The sequence below is a fragment of the Anthonomus grandis genome, chromosome 5 (genome assembly GCF_022605725.1).
Source record: "Anthonomus grandis grandis chromosome 5, icAntGran1.3, whole genome shotgun sequence".
In the NCBI taxonomy this organism is placed as follows: domain Eukaryota; kingdom Metazoa; phylum Arthropoda; class Insecta; order Coleoptera; family Curculionidae; genus Anthonomus; species Anthonomus grandis.
Genome location: NC_065550.1, coordinates 34,337,780 through 34,350,738, shown reverse-complemented (window position 1 = coordinate 34,350,738; position 12,959 = coordinate 34,337,780). Strand labels below are relative to the sequence as shown.

The 12,959-nt window shown below is 28.4% G+C and overlaps 1 protein-coding gene across 1 annotated transcript in view; it reads left to right on the top strand.

The window, feature by feature from the left end:
• Positions 1-12,959, top strand: part of LOC126736312 (RYamide neuropeptides-like) — a 32,886-nt gene that overhangs the window by 16,140 nt on the left and 3,787 nt on the right. The window contains exons 2-4 of the mRNA XM_050440607.1: positions 9,101-9,197; positions 9,248-9,353; positions 9,412-9,522. Of these exons, the coding sequence (XP_050296564.1) occupies positions 9,101-9,197; positions 9,248-9,353; positions 9,412-9,522 (314 nt within the window). The remainder of the gene's footprint in view (positions 1-9,100; positions 9,198-9,247; positions 9,354-9,411; positions 9,523-12,959) is intronic.

The window sequence follows — 12,959 nt, the reverse complement described above, 5'->3', positions numbered from 1 at the left end:
AACTTTGTAAATAAATTCCTGGAAGAATTTTTTTTTTATATTTTTGGTTGAATTTAAATAAAAAAAAAATTCCAAGCAGTTAAAAATCTTTAAAAACAAAATCAAACAATGTCCAGAGGTGTCTAGGAAACATTAAAAAAAACTATAATTTAGCAATTTTCAATACCTATTTACCTATTTAAATATTTTTTTAATTTATCCAGAGAGTTCACTTTTTAAATTTTTTGGATTTTGGACTTTAAATGCCTGGAAGAAAAAAATATGTGTTTTTTCAAATTTTTTCTTATTTATTTCTTCCAGGCATTCCAATTAATTTTTATTATATTCCAGGTATTTTTTTAGGCCTATATTTATTTATAATTTATTTTACGCATGTGAGGCCATTTTTCATTTTATTCCAAGCATTTTACCTAATGTTGTATCTATTCCAGGATTTTAGGAAAATTTTTGATAGCTTCCGGGTTTTTTAAATAATCTGTTATTTCTTCCAGGCATCCTATGTAATTTTTTAATGTCAACCTGACGTTCAAATAATTTTTTGTTTTTTTCTAGGATCCAGGAATTTTATATAAGATTTTCTATAATTTTTGATGTTTTCAAATTTTTTAAGGTGTTTCAGGCATTATTTTTCCTTGCACGCGTTGAAAATAATATTTTTAATTTTTTCCAGGCTTTGGGAAAAATGTTGTACGTATTCCAGGCGTTCGATGTAATTTTGTATTTTATTCCAGGCATCTGACGTAATTTTTTAAATCTTTTAGGAATCCGGCATAATTTTTTAAAGTTTTTCCTGGCTTAAGTTTACGTGTTCTTAGAAAATATAAAAAATTCATCAACAACTTGAAGGACATTAAAATTTTATCTAAATTCCCGCAAGATATCAGTGATTATTTCAAACTTTCCAGGAATTGATGAAAATACTCCAAATGCCTGAAAAAATATTTTAAATGCCTGGAATATAAAGGAAACTAATTGAAACACTTAGAAAATATACACATTTACACCCAAACCCTGGAAATTATCAAAAAATTACCCTAAAGATCAGAAAAATTATAACAAATATTTTAAATAAATGGAAAATGTAATTTTGCTTAAACTACCTTTTACGAGGTAAAAATTTCTGAAAAGAAATGAGAAAATGGGTCTAATTGCCTGGAAAAATGGCTTTAGACAGTCTACAAAAGACATAGAACCTTCTTCTAAGAACATGAAAGAAAAACTAAACAAAATACTTGGAATTTCTAAAAAAATATTCCTAGTATCTGAAATAAAATTAAAATATTGGAAAATTTATCCTAAAAGCCTGCAAAATATTCAAAATGGCTCCATATACCTGGACAAATGGATTTAAATATTTTAATTAAGATATGGAACTCCTTAAACGTCTTTCTTTTTTATTTATATAGATATACCTGGAAATGGGCGCGAGTTTTTGAGTTTTTATTAACCAAAAAATATAAGAGATGTTTTTTTTTCTCCAAAGGGCTCTCTAGAATAATCAAAACAAAATTAATTGGAATTTTTCCAGGCTGCCTTATAGAATTACTTCGAGTGCTTGAAATGAAGATTCTAGGCAAGTTCCTACTAAATTTATATAAAGCTTATTTCAGGTTAATTAAAAATAGATAACATATGACAGAAATAGTCTTTAATGCGTATAAAATGCCTTTGAATAGTTTTTTCAAAATTCATACAGAACTGCCTCGGCTGACTTTTTTAATTTTCCATTTTAAATACCTGGAAGAATTAGAAGACAAAATTGTCCAGGCATCGTTAAGAGAAAACTTGAAATCTACCAATTATTACGTTCGTACTGACCTACTTAATTTTGATTGTCCTCTAAAAATAAACTTTGATTCTTCCAGGAAATTCGTAATTAAAATTCCTGGAAGAAATTTTTGTCTATATTTTTGGTTGAATTTAAATAAAAAAAAATTCCAGGCAGTTAAAAATCTTTAAAAACAAAATCAAACAATGTCCAGAGGTGTCTAGGAAACATTAAAAAAAACTATAATTTAGCAATTTTCAATGCCTATTTACCTATTTAAATATTTTTTAAATTTATCCAGACAGTTCACTTTTTAAATATTTCGGATTTTGGACTTTAAATGCCTGGAAGAAAAAAATAAGTGTTTTTTTCAAATTTTCTTCTTATTTATTCCTTCCAAGCATTCCAATTAATTTTTTATTATATTCCAGGAATTTTTTCAGGCCTATATTTATTTATAATTTATTTTACGCATGTGAGGCCATTTTTCATTTTATTCCAAGCATTTTACCTAAAGTTGTATCTATTCCAGGATTTTAGGAAAATTTTTGATGGCTTCCAGGTTTTTTAAATAATCTGTTATTTCTTCCAGGCATTTTATGTAATTTTTTAATGTCAACCTGACGTTCAAATAATTTTTTGTTTTTTTCTAGGATGCAGGAATTTTATATAAGATTTTCTATTTTAATGTTTTCAAATTTTTTAAGGTGTTTCAGGCATTATTTTTCCTTGCACGCATTGAAAATAATATTTTTAATTTTTTCCAGGCTTTCGGAAAAATATTGTACGTATTCCAGGCGTTCAATGTAATTATTTTGTATTTTGTTCCAGGCATCTGACGTCATTTTTTAAATCTTTTAGACATCCGGCATAATTTTTAAGTTTTTCCTAGCTTAAGTTCACGTCTTCTTAGAAAATATAAAAAATTACATCAATAAGTTGAAAGACATTAAAATTTTATCAAAATTCCCGGAAGATATCAATGATTATTTCAAACTTTCCAGGAATTGATGAAAATATTCCAATTGTCTGAAGAAATATTTTAAATGCCTGGAATAAAAAGGAAACTAATTGAAACACTTAGAAACTATGCAAATTTACACCCAAACCCTGGAAATTATCAAAAAATTACCCTAAAGATCAGAAAAATTATAACAAATATTTCAAATAAATGGAAAATGTAATTTTGCTTAAACTACTTTTTACGAAAAATGCCTGAAAAGAAATCAGAAAATGGGTCTAATTGCCTGGAAAAATGGCTTGAGACGGTCTACAAAAGACATAGAACCTTCTTCTAAGAACATGAATTAAATGAAAATAATATCGGAAAAGCATGAAAGAAAAACGAACCAGAATACTTGGAATTTCTAAAAAAATATTCCTAGTATTTGAAATAAAATTAAAAATAAGGGAAAATATAAAAATTTATCCTAAAAGCCTGCAAAATATTCAAAATGGCAAATAAGACATGGAACATTCCTCTAAAACCTAAATTAAATAAAAAAACTATTGGAAAATCCTGGAAGAAAAACAAAGTAAAATACTTGGAAAATATAAAGAAATATTCCAAGTGGCTGGAATAAAATTAAAAAATAACAAATTAGGAAATAATGAAAAGCATAAAAATTAAGCCGAGAAAACTCAAATACTCCTGGAAAAAATTACCCCAAAAAACCAGAGAAATACCTGCAATTTTTGATGAACTTTAATTTATCTTGGCTCCATTAAGAGTGAACTTTTCTTATTCAAAAATAAACCTAGATTTTTAAAAATTCATCCAGGCAATTCAGTTTATTTAATTTTTCCGGTTTCACAGGTCTGGAAGTAAAAAATCCAAGCCTAATTGTTGAAATTTGTACTAACCTTTTTAAGTATTAACCTTTTTATTCTTTTACAGCTCCCTGTAAATACAAATTTTCAACAAAAAAATTCTCGTTTTTTGACAGCCCTGGAGAACCTGAACTACCTGGAAGAGTTTAATTATTTTTTTAATCCAGGAATTCTTAGTCATTTTAGGTTGGAAAAATTAATAATCTTCTTCTTCCAGGCATTTAAAAGCATGACGTATTTAACATGCATTTATCCAAGAATCTGATTAAAAAACTAAACCGCTTGGTAAATTTAATTAAAAAAAAATTGCATTTTGAGTCATTCTAACCTAAAAAATTTTGGAAAACTAACCCAACTTTTTAAAAATTTATTTTCTTATTTATTCTCCCACTTAATCTATTTTCAGCTCAATATACTTTTGCCAACGGTATTCAATAAGTTCGATATCGTTTTTCAGAAATTGTAAAACCAAAATCTTCCAGGTATAAGAAACTAATTTATCCAAGATAAATTTAAAGAACAAAAAAAAATAATTTTTCCAGCTTTTCTTAAGAATATCTGAAAAACTCCATAAAATCCACCGACTTAATGAAAAATTTCTACGCAATTTCCCCGCTAAAGTATGTGAGAAGAACACGTATACATAATTGGTTCCTATATTTGATCCCTATTAAACAAATGAACGGAAGGCAATTAGCGAAATCGATTACGTATTACAAAGTACACATCCAACAAGTAAAACATTTTAATCAATCAGGAAACTCTGGGAATTTTCGTTTTTGTTATTTGGAAAAACGCACAAACAATTCGTTAATAAAAATCCGTTCCCGTTGCGTATATATGCTAACGGGAAAATCCTATCAGGCGGCTCAAAAAAATTAACAACAAAAAAAAACAAATTGTTTTTTTGGGGCAAGTAAATGTTTTTACAACAATAATGCGATCACGTTTCGATTTTTTTTAACGTGTACCAATAACGGGAATGGGAAAATGTTTGAATTTTTTTTTTGCGATAAAAGGTGCTTTAAGTTTTATGAAATTTCAATAAGTGGCCTGGAAAATTTTGATAAAGTTCATTAAAATGGTTAATTTCTCGTCACTTGACCCAAAGGAAAACTAGATAAGAATTATTCTACCCAACTGGATCAATTTTGAAATTCGAGAGGCATTTTTTGAATTTGAACATTGAAAAATCTAATTCAACTGCCTGGAATAATTACATTTTCTTTTCTTCCAGGCATTTGAAGGCATTTTTTGATAACTTTAAATAAGCCTCAAACATATTTAGTAGACATTTGTCTGGAATGTTTATTTCAGGCACCCAAAGTCATTTTATAAAGTAGCCTGGAGAAAACTAACTATTTTTTCCAAGTGTTTGAAGTAATTTTTAGGTCCATTGCGGGTGGTTTTTTATGGCATATTTTTCAATTTAAGCATAGTTAAAAAAGTCAATAAATTACGAATTTTAATGTTGGACTATTTTGGAAAATTTAAGTCGATTGCCTGGATTTTTTTCCAGACATCCTAGGAAAATAAAGAAAAGAATTAATTGCAGGCAAGATTATAAATGTTTTTCTAGACAAGTGGAGGTTTGAAAAGAACCGTAGGAACTCGAAATTGAAATTCATTAAGAGTTTTCTTAGGTTATTTAGAAACTTGGAAAATTTGGATAGAAACTTGGATATACACTCTTTGGATTGGATGATAGTCTGGAAAAATTAGGAAAAAAATTACACGCCTAGAAGAATTTTTTTGTGTGTCATTGCTGAATTTCAGTTTTTTTTAAACCGATTAAAATTTTGAAAAAAGAGCAATTTAACTGTTGGATTCAGAACGACGAAACTAAGACAAAACCGTTGGAATTTTCCTGATAGCTCCCATAGAAGCCGAGATATCGACCTTTAAAGTTTGGAATTTTTCATTTTTCGAGTATACCCCCCGTATCGAATTTTTTCACCAAAAATTGATTTTTTTTAAAATCAAACTATGTATACCAGCGTCTTATTTGGGTAGGTGACCCAAAACACCGAGGTATAATAGGATCCGAGCAGAACTAAGGGAATAAGAGCACTTTGAAAATCCTGAAAAAGTCGTTTTCGACGTCCGTTTTTGAGGCCAAAAATGGGCATCAAAAATGCCATATCTCGGCTACTAGAAGAGCTACGATCTTGCGGATAGTTTTGTTGGATTCAGAACGACGAAACTAAGACAAAACCGTTGGAACTTTCCCGATAGCTCTCATAGAAGCCGAGATATCGACCTTTAAAGTTTGGAATGTTTCATTTTTCGGGTATACCCCCCCGTATCGAATTTTTTCACCAAAAATTGATTTTTTTCGAAATCAAACTAAGTATACCGGCGTCTTATTTGGGTCACCTAGATTACGAAAACACCGGGTTATAACAGGATCTGAGCAAAACTAAGGGAATGAGAGCACTTTGAAAATCCTGAAAAAGCTGTTTTCGACGTCCGTTTTTGAGGCCAAAAATGGGCATCAAAAATGCCACATCTCAGCTATTAGAAGAGCTACGATCTTGCGGATAGTTTCGTTGGATTCAGAACGACGAAACTAAGACAAAACCGTTGGAATTTTCCCGATAGCTCCCATAGAAGCCGAGATATCGACCTTCAAAGTTTGGAATATTTCATTTTTCGGGTATACCCCCCCGTATCGAATTTTTTCACCAAAAATTGATCTTTTTCGAAATCAAACTATTTATACCAGTGTCTTATTTGGGTCACCTAGATTACCAAAACACCGGGTTATAACAGGATCCGAGCAGAACTAAGGGAATGAGAGCACTTTGAAAATATTGAAAAAGTCGTTTTCGCCGTCCGTTTTTGAGGCCAAAAATGGGCATCAAAAATGCCACATCTCAGCTACTAGAGGAGCTACGATCTTGCGGATAGTTTCGTTGGCTTCAGAACGACGAAACTAAGACAAAACCGTTGGAACTTTCCCGATAGCTCTCATAGAAGCCGAGATATCGACCTTCAAAGTTTGGAATATTTCATTTTTCGGGTATACCCCCCCGTATCGAATTTTTTCACCAAAAACTGATTTTTTTCGAAAACAAACTAAGTATACCAGCGTCTTATTTGGGTCACCTAGATTACGAAAACACCGGGTTATAACAGGATCTGAGCAAAACAAAGGGAATAAGAGCACTTTGAAAATCCTGAAAAAGTCGTTTTCGACGTCCGTTTTTGAGGCCAAAAATGGGCATCAAAAATGCCACATCTCAGCTATTAGAAGAGCTACGATCTTGCGGATAGTTTTGTTGGATTCAGAACGACGAAACTAAGACAAAACCGTTGGAATTTTCCCGATAGCTCCCATAGAAGCCGAGATATCGACCTTCAAAGTTTGGAATATTTCATTTTTCGGGTATACCCCCCCGTATCGAATTTTTTCACCAAAAACTGATTTTTTTCGAAATTAAACTAAGTATACCAGCGACTTATTTGGGTCACCTAGATTACGAAAACACCGGGTTATAACAGGATCCGAGCAGAACTAAGGGAATGAGAGCACTTTGAAAATATTGAAAAAGTCGTTTTCGACGTCCGTTTTTGAGGCCAAAAATGGGCATCAAAAATGCAATATCTCGGCTATCGTAAAAGCTACGATCTTGCGGATAGTTTCGTTGGATTCAGAACGACGAAACTAAGACAAAACCGTTGGAATTTTCCCGATGGCTCCCATAGAAGCCGAGATATCGACGTTCAAAGTTTGGAATTTTTAATTTTTCGGATAAATATTATATTAATTGAAGTGCCTGGAAGAATTAAAAATAATTTTCTAGGAATTTGAAATTTGCAAAACTTCATCATTTTTTTAGACACCTGGAAAATTTTTAAAAATTTAAATCCATTATCTTAGTTTTTACCATAAGTTTTTTTTCTTCCAGGCACTTTGAAATGATGAAATAAAAATAGAACTGCCTGGAAAAATAGAAAACTTTTTCTAGGCAAGTAAAGGTTATGGATAATCTGTATAGACTCATTTAAATAAGGTGTGAGAAAATAAAAAAAAGTAGTTTTTTAGGCACCTGGCAATTTTAGAAAAAGACTTATTTTTTTTTACGGCTTTACAAGATTTTTAAAAGATCAATTCGAAATCGTGCACTTTCAAAAAAAATCAAAATTTTGATATTCTGAAAACTTTAAAAGTGAATTTTTAAAAAATAGATTTTTTTGGAAATCTTATTTTCGACATTTTTGAGAATATAAATTATAAAATTACGAAAAAAAGTTAAAAAGACGCGATTTTTTCCGAAAAGTTGCATTTTTTTGCAAATACAAATTTAAATATTCTAAAAATCGTTTGAAAAAAATTAATTTGGATTTTCCTGGAAAATCTGCCATTTTAGGTTCTTCAAAATATGAATTTTGACATTAAAAAATTAAATTTACAAAAAATGTATTTTTTTGAAAATCTGCATTTATGCTACAAAATGCATATTTCAATAAAGTAACAAAAAAATTAAAAAAAAAAGCACTTTTGTATAAAAATTGCGTTTTTTAAAATATAATTTTAAATATTTCAACAATTTCTTTTTTTAAATATGTATTTACAAGTTTTTTCAAAGACCAATTTCAAAATTCAATAAGCGGTTGTGTTTCAAAAACCTTTAGAAGTTTTAGAAATTTTTAAGAATATCCACATAAAGATTTTAAAATTTAGAACTGGGACAAATGTTGAATAAAAGTGATTTTTTCGGTAAAAACTTATATTTGAAATTTTTTCAGAAAAATTCATGAAAATTCAAAACGATATGCGAATTTTGAAACACGGGGATTTTTGTTGAAAATTGGCAATTAAAAAAATTGAAACATTTCTAAAAAATCCAAAATAGAGAATACATAGAATTGAGAATAGAAATTAAATAAAATTGTGGAAATATATAAAAAAAGATTTTTTTTTGAAAATTTGGAAGTTTTCAAATACAGATTTATAAATTGAGCAAATTTTGAAAAAAAATTGTTTTTTGAATTTAAATTAAACCTGCATGAAAACACATAAAAATTTCTATTCGAAATGGCGGATTTAATATGACAATAATTTTGAATAAAATTATATATACCTACACCTAGTAAACCTGCTTAAAATTACCGACAATTCTCTACAAATCTAAAGGGATTTCCCGAATATTTATGCCAGAATTTCAATTTATTAATACTAGATTGATTTATAGCCAATCGGATTAACAAGGAACCTTTATTAGGATTATTTACATTTCCATATAAATCAGCACTATAGGGTGGCCACCCCAAAATAAAAAAAAAAACACCGGACTTTTATTGAATCTCCAGAACTCCCTTGATGTATGGAAATATCTGGATCAAATCCCACTAGTACATGTACATCTATATATATAAAAAAAAGAAATCTATTTATATGTAAATAATTTATTTCCAGTTGCAATCGAGCCATTCTCGATCAAAGACATCTTACAATATCTCTCCACTTTCACAATTTAATATTTTAATTAATTACAGATGAATGTCCGGAAAATTACCGTGATACTGGTTTATTTGGCCTACGTCGTTGTCGGTCTGGTGATGGCCGCCAAAGAGTCCAATAAAAGAATCCCAGGTAATTAACAATCCAGATTTTTTAAATTTTAATTAAGGATAATTTTCCAGGTTCGACGCACGCTTTCCAACAAATGGTACGGTACGGCAGGTCGAGCGACAAGGACGGAAAGATACGGGTTTATCCTAGGGCGGATGTATTTTATCTTGGACCAAGGTGAATTCATTAAAAATAAATTAAAAAAGAAAAATAATTAATGCACATTTCGTTCCAGATATGGTAAAAGGTCCAACATGGAGAGCATAAATAATGCCCTGAACGAGGACAAAAGCATCCCCTGTATATACACCGGTATCACGAACTTGTACAGATGCAACATCCCCAGGTAGAAAAAAAACTTTTCTCATAATTTAGAAAACAATTAGACAAATAAGCAGCCCGTTAAACTTTTCTCATTAAAAAGGGCATCAAGCGACAAAAAGCACTTAGCTCCCCATTAAACTCTCGAAGAAAAAAGATTAATAATAAATACAAGGTGTTTGGCAAATAAGGATTAGGCCAGTTAATTCAGTTAAAAAGATCATTATTCGGCAAACTATTTGTCAAACGCCTTATTGTTATTACATTTAATTGTTGAATGTTCCGACAAGCAGACCAGGGAGGAATTTATTTTTTTGTTTAATTTTTATGGTTGTTTAGGCTGTTTATTTTTTATTTTAATTTGTCGTAATTGTTTGTGATGTATACAATTTTTTTTGCCTAATATGATTTGAAACTTACACGTTAAATAGTTTTCTTCTTTCCCTTATTGTATTATTGATGCGAAATAAATAAAGATTTTTATTTTTTATATTTAAGGAAACATTCAGATTGTTTTAATAAAAAAAAAACAAGTGAATATCACTTCCGGTTTTACCGGAAATACGACCTGTGTGAGGGGGGATTAAAAAATAAATTTACTTTGTGGATTTGTTGTTCAGGTGACGTGGAAGGAAAATTTGAGAAAATCGAGAAATGCTTATAACTGCCTTATTATTAGTTTGTCATGAAAAATCATAGAATAGTTTTTTGTAAAGGCTTAAATTTACTATCCATTGCGATGAAATTTTTTTTTTAATTTCCCATAGATCTCTAGAAATTTTAAAATTTGAAATTTAAGTTTTCCGCCATTTTCTCAAATTTTATTAAAGATAGAATAGATTTTCCTTCACTGGTTGCTGCTCTGGATAATTCCTAATAACTTTTGTCTAAAAAGTTTTCCTGAAAAACCGACATATTTTTCATAAAAAAATAAATTAAATTTTGACCATGAAAAATTTGAGAAAATTGGAAAATGCTTATAACTCCTTTATTATTAGTTTTTCATGAAAAATCATAGAATAGTTTTTTATAGAGGCTTAAATTTACTATCCATTGCAATTAAAAAAAAATTACAATTTTTCATAGATTTCTAGAAAATTTAAAATTTGGAATATGAGTTTTCCGCCATTTTCTCAGATTCTACTAAGATAGGATGGATTTGACAAAATCGGAAAGTGCTTATAACTTCTTTATTATTAGTTTGTCATGAAAAATCGTAGAGTAGTTTTTCATAGAAACTTAAATTTACTATCCATTGCAATCAAAAAAAAATTAAAATTTCTCATAGATTTCTAGAAAATTCAAAATTTAAAATTTAAGTTTTTCGCCATTTTCTCAAATTCTACTGAAGATAGAATGGATTTTCCTTCACTGGTGGCTGCCCTGGATAATTCCCAATAACTTTTGTTTAAAAAGTTTTCCTAAAAAACCAACATAATTTTCATAAAAAAATTTAACTAAATTTTGACCACGAAAAATTTGAGAAAATCGGAAAATGCCTGTAACTCCTTTACTATTAGTTTGTGAAGAAGGATTATAGAATAGTTTTTTATAGAGGCTTAAATTTACTATCCATTGCAATAAAAAAAAATAAAATTTCTTATAGATTTCTAGAAAATTCAAAATTTGTAATTTCAGTTTTTCGCCATTTTCTCAAATTCTGTTAAAGATACAATAGATTTTTCTTCACTGGTGACTACCCTGGATAATTCGCAATACCTTTTGTATAGAAAGTTTTCCTGAAAAATCAACATAATGTTCATAAAAAAATGTAACTTAATTTTGAGAAAATCGGAAAATGCTTGTAACTCCTTTATTATTAGTTTGTCATGAAAAATCATAGAATAGTTTTTTGTAAAGGCTTAAATTTACTATCCATTGCAATCAAAAAAAATTCAAAATTTTTCATAGATTTCAAGAAATTTCAAAATTTTTAATTTAATTTTTCCCCCATTTTCTCAAATTTTAATAAAGATAGGATGGATTTGAGAAAATCAAAAAATGCTTATAACTTCTTTATTATTAGTTTATCATGAAAAATTATAGAATAGTTTTCGATAGAGGCTTAAGTTTACTATCCATTACAATAAAAAAAAAATAAAAATTTCTTACAGATTTTTAGAAAATTAAAAATTTTTAATATCAGTTTTCCGCCATCTTCTCAAATTCTATTAAAGATAGAATGGATTTTCTTTCACTGGTGGCTGCCTTGTATAACTCCCAGTAACTTTTGTATAGAAAGTTTTTCTGAAAAACCAACATAATTTTCATAAAAAAAATTAATTTAATTTTGACCACAAAAAATTTGAGAAAATGGGAAAATGCTTGTAACTTCTTTATTATTAGTTTGTCATGATTATAGAATAGTTTTTTATAGAGGCTTAAATTTATTATGCATTGCAATAAAAAGATTTTTAAAATTGCCGATAGATTTCTGGAAAATTCAAAATTTGAAATTTAAGTTTTCCGCCATTTTCTCAAATTTTATTAAAGATATAATGGATTTTCTTTCACTGGTGGCTGCCTTGTATAATTCCCAATAATTTTTGTTAAAAAAGTTTTCCTGAAAGACCTACCTATTTTTCATAAAAAAATATTAAATTAAATTTTTCCCACAAAAAATAATTTTGACCACGAAAAATTTAGGAAAATGCTTGTAACTCCTTTATTATTAGTTTTTCAAGAAAAATTATAGAATAGTTTTTTATAGAGGCTTAAATTTACTATCCATTGCAATTAAAAAAAAATTAAAATTTCTCATAGATTTCTAGAAAATTCAAAATTTGTAATTTAAGTTTTCCGCCATTTTCTCAAATTTTATTAAAGATAGAATGGATTTACTTTCACTGGCGGCTGCCTTGTACAATTCCCAATAACTTTTGTTAAAAAAGTTTTCCTGAAAGACCGACCTATTTTTCATAAAAAAATATTAAATTAAACTTTTCCCACAAAAAATAATTTTGACCACGAAAAATTTAGGAAAATGCTTGTAACTCCTTTATTATTAGTTTGTCAAGAAAAATTATAGAATAGTTTTTTATAGAGGCTTAAATTTACTATTTATTGCAATAAAAAAAAATAAAAATTTATCATAGATTTCTAGAAATTTCAAAATTTGAAATTTAAGTTTTCCGCCATTTTCTCAAATTTGATTAAAGATAGAATGGATTTTCTTTCACTGGTGGCTGCCTTGTATAATTCTCAATAACTTTTGTTAAAAAAGTTTTCCTGAAAGACCGACCTATTTTTCATAAAAAAATATTAAATTAAATTTTTCCCACAAAAAATAATTTTGACCACGAAAAATTTAGGAAAATGCTTGTAACTCCTTTATTATTAGTTTGTCAAGAAAAATTATAGAATAGTTTTTTATAGGGGCTTAAATTTACTATTTATTGCAATAAAAAAAAATAAAAATTTATCATAGATTTCTAGAAATTTCAAAATTTGAAATTTAAGTTT